Source organism: Montipora capricornis, chromosome 3 (assembly GCF_036669925.1).
Source record: "Montipora capricornis isolate CH-2021 chromosome 3, ASM3666992v2, whole genome shotgun sequence".
NCBI lineage: Eukaryota > Metazoa > Cnidaria > Anthozoa > Scleractinia > Acroporidae > Montipora > Montipora capricornis.
The window spans coordinates 75,157,350-75,159,849 of record NC_090885.1 but is presented as its reverse complement, the minus strand read 5'-3'; the positions used below and the strand labels follow the sequence as shown (position 1 = coordinate 75,159,849).

The 2,500-nt window shown below is 39.9% G+C and overlaps 1 protein-coding gene across 2 annotated transcripts in view; it reads left to right on the top strand.

Moving 5' to 3' along the window:
- The window catches only part of LOC138041637 (QRFP-like peptide receptor), a 10,866-nt gene that overhangs the window by 6,978 nt on the left and 1,388 nt on the right, over window positions 1-2,500 (top strand). For both annotated transcript variants that reach the window (XM_068887392.1, XM_068887393.1), the window contains exons 2-3: window positions 472-527; window positions 2,083-2,500. The exon at window positions 2,083-2,500 is cut by the window's right edge and continues 1,388 nt beyond it. In XM_068887392.1, coding sequence (XP_068743493.1) covers window positions 472-527; window positions 2,083-2,500 — 474 coding nt within the window. The remainder of the gene's footprint in view (window positions 1-471; window positions 528-2,082) is intronic.

Genomic DNA, 2,500 nt, shown 5'->3' with positions numbered 1-2,500 from the left:
ATTCTAAGCCTGAAAAGTTGAGTCATGTAATCGCTCTCGTAATGTGACTGGCTCAACACCCAAGCCAAAAACAAAGACTAAATCATTGAAACAGAGCAATAGATCGAATAAATTAAGCTGCTTACAACCAAACAATGGACCATTTCCGAGTTGCTGTTTGTCTCGGTTTCGAAGTGAGTCTTGGTGCTCAACTATTGTAAGGAAATGAGTTTGATTTGCATAACAATTCGCAACTCATTTCCATTTGAATGGTTGTGCACCAGAACTCGCTTTGACACTGAGAAATGGGCTATTTGCGCAGACTACGAACGCTGCTACGCAACTGGAAAAATGCTGTGCTTCAAAAGCATTGACACGAGACTCGAGATATCAAAGTCTCATTATTCAAATATGGGTGCCATTTATGTAAGGTGAGAAAAAATACTCCTGAATTGAATAATGTATTTCTACTCTTGCTTGCATATTTAACAGGTTCTTGAGGGCAAAGAGAGCAGCCGCGACTAAAAGAATGGAAACATTTTCAAATAGTAAGTCCAAACTTCAACCATGGTTACGTGACTTTGTAAACCAGACCAGACAATTTATGTTTACAATGTAAACTCTTCAGTTTCCGTGTGTCGAAGCAAATTATTTTCGGCCGAATGAAGATCGTCTTGGCAAAACTCTACATTCGAGACTGAATGAAATCACGCGCTTGGGGATATATATATATAAATCATGATCTTCACTTCATATGCTTTAGTATCGTTTGAAGTAGGCTTCACAAAATTACGGTCATTATTGCCGGGGATGAAAGTACAGTTATCAAAGTCATACCTTTGATGCTTTGATATATCGTTTTGTGCCGTTTTAACAACAAAGAATGGAGATAGCGTTGACGTCACCAGAGTTGAAAATGTACCAAGCAGAGCTTTATTGCATGGTAATTAACAAAGGTTCTTTTGTGCCGACTAGTTAGCGATTGGGAGACCTTATTGAAAGCACTTCGGAGCCAAACCAGCACGGTGTAAATTACGTACCTAATTTTTACAGCTGTTGAAAATTAGTTTTGAAACAAGAGGCTACGGGCAGCCTACACTTTGCTCGAAGGAATTTTAGCCGATTTTCTTGAAATTTCAATGACTTTTTATGTTACAATATCTTCTCCAATTCCGTAGTCCGAAGTCCAAAGTCTAAAGTCCACATTACACGACCCAACCATATCTGTAAGAGCGATCGTAGGATAGTTGTTCACATGTAAAATTGTTGTTAACGGCATTGATTCAAATCAAAACCTGTAAACAAATGCTTTACTTCCTACAATGGTATCTAAAATATTTTTTCTTAAGAATACCGGGAGAATAAAATAACTACCGTATGTACTTAGCCTGGTAATGCGCCGATCAACTCGAAACTTCAACATCTCGTCGAAACAAGTGTTTAAAGCTGTTAGCGACTTCGGCGCCCGAAAAACAAAATCATTTGAAACCTGAAGCTTCCGGTTCATTTTCCCCCACCCCACTTTCAATTTCCCCCACCCCACTTAGGCAAAGGTCAAATTCCCCACCCCCGGACACAGACAATAGTCAAATGCCTGGGGTTTGCCCAGGAAGGGAGGGGGGGGGGGGGGAAGATGTTGAAGTTTCGATTTGATCGGCGCATGAATACGAGAGATAAGAGAGAGCGATTTTGAAAAACTTTACCGCTAGACTTTGAAAGCTAAAATGATCAGTTATACTCATTAAATCCGCAAAAGAAAACCTTGCTTTAAAATATGTTAATAAAAAACGGTTTCAACAAATCGAAGGGATGTTGAAGCATTTGTTGAAGCTTTGTGCCGGGCCTTTAGAGCAGTTTTCAATTGAGTGTCGTAAAACCAAAACCAAAGTAACTACTTTGGCCAATCAAAAATGTAGGAGACAATCCAGTAAACCAATCAAAACTCGAAGTAATTACTCGTAGCCGACACAAAGCGCGGGAAAATGAACCAATCACTGAGTGAAGTAATCATAAACCAAAGTAATTCACTAATTACTTTTGACACTCAACTGAAAACCACTCTATACACCTTAATTTTAGCTTAATATATTTATTGATTTCCAGGTTCGAATGGCAGCAGCGCCAGTCAAGGTGTTGGCCTTTTTATTGCGCTGGATCTTCAAATTGGAATGACGATTGTTTACGCCATAGTGTTCTTGATCTCGTTGCTGGGCAACACGGTAATGATCTACGTCATTTTCAAGACACGCGAATTAAGGACAACAACCAATGTGCTACTGGCGAATATGGCAGTGGCCGACCTGCTGATAACTTTCTTCACCATCCCATATTGTGTGATTTTTCTGTACCTTCAAAATGTATGGTTCCCTGGGATTTTCGGCGACATCACGTGCAAAATCGTGCAGTACATACTGGCACTCTCGATCGCGGCCTCGATTTTGACGCATGTTTTTATTGCGCTCGAACGCTATTTTTGTATAGTATGGCCCTTCAAGCGCATAGATTTTGTCAAAAATCCAAA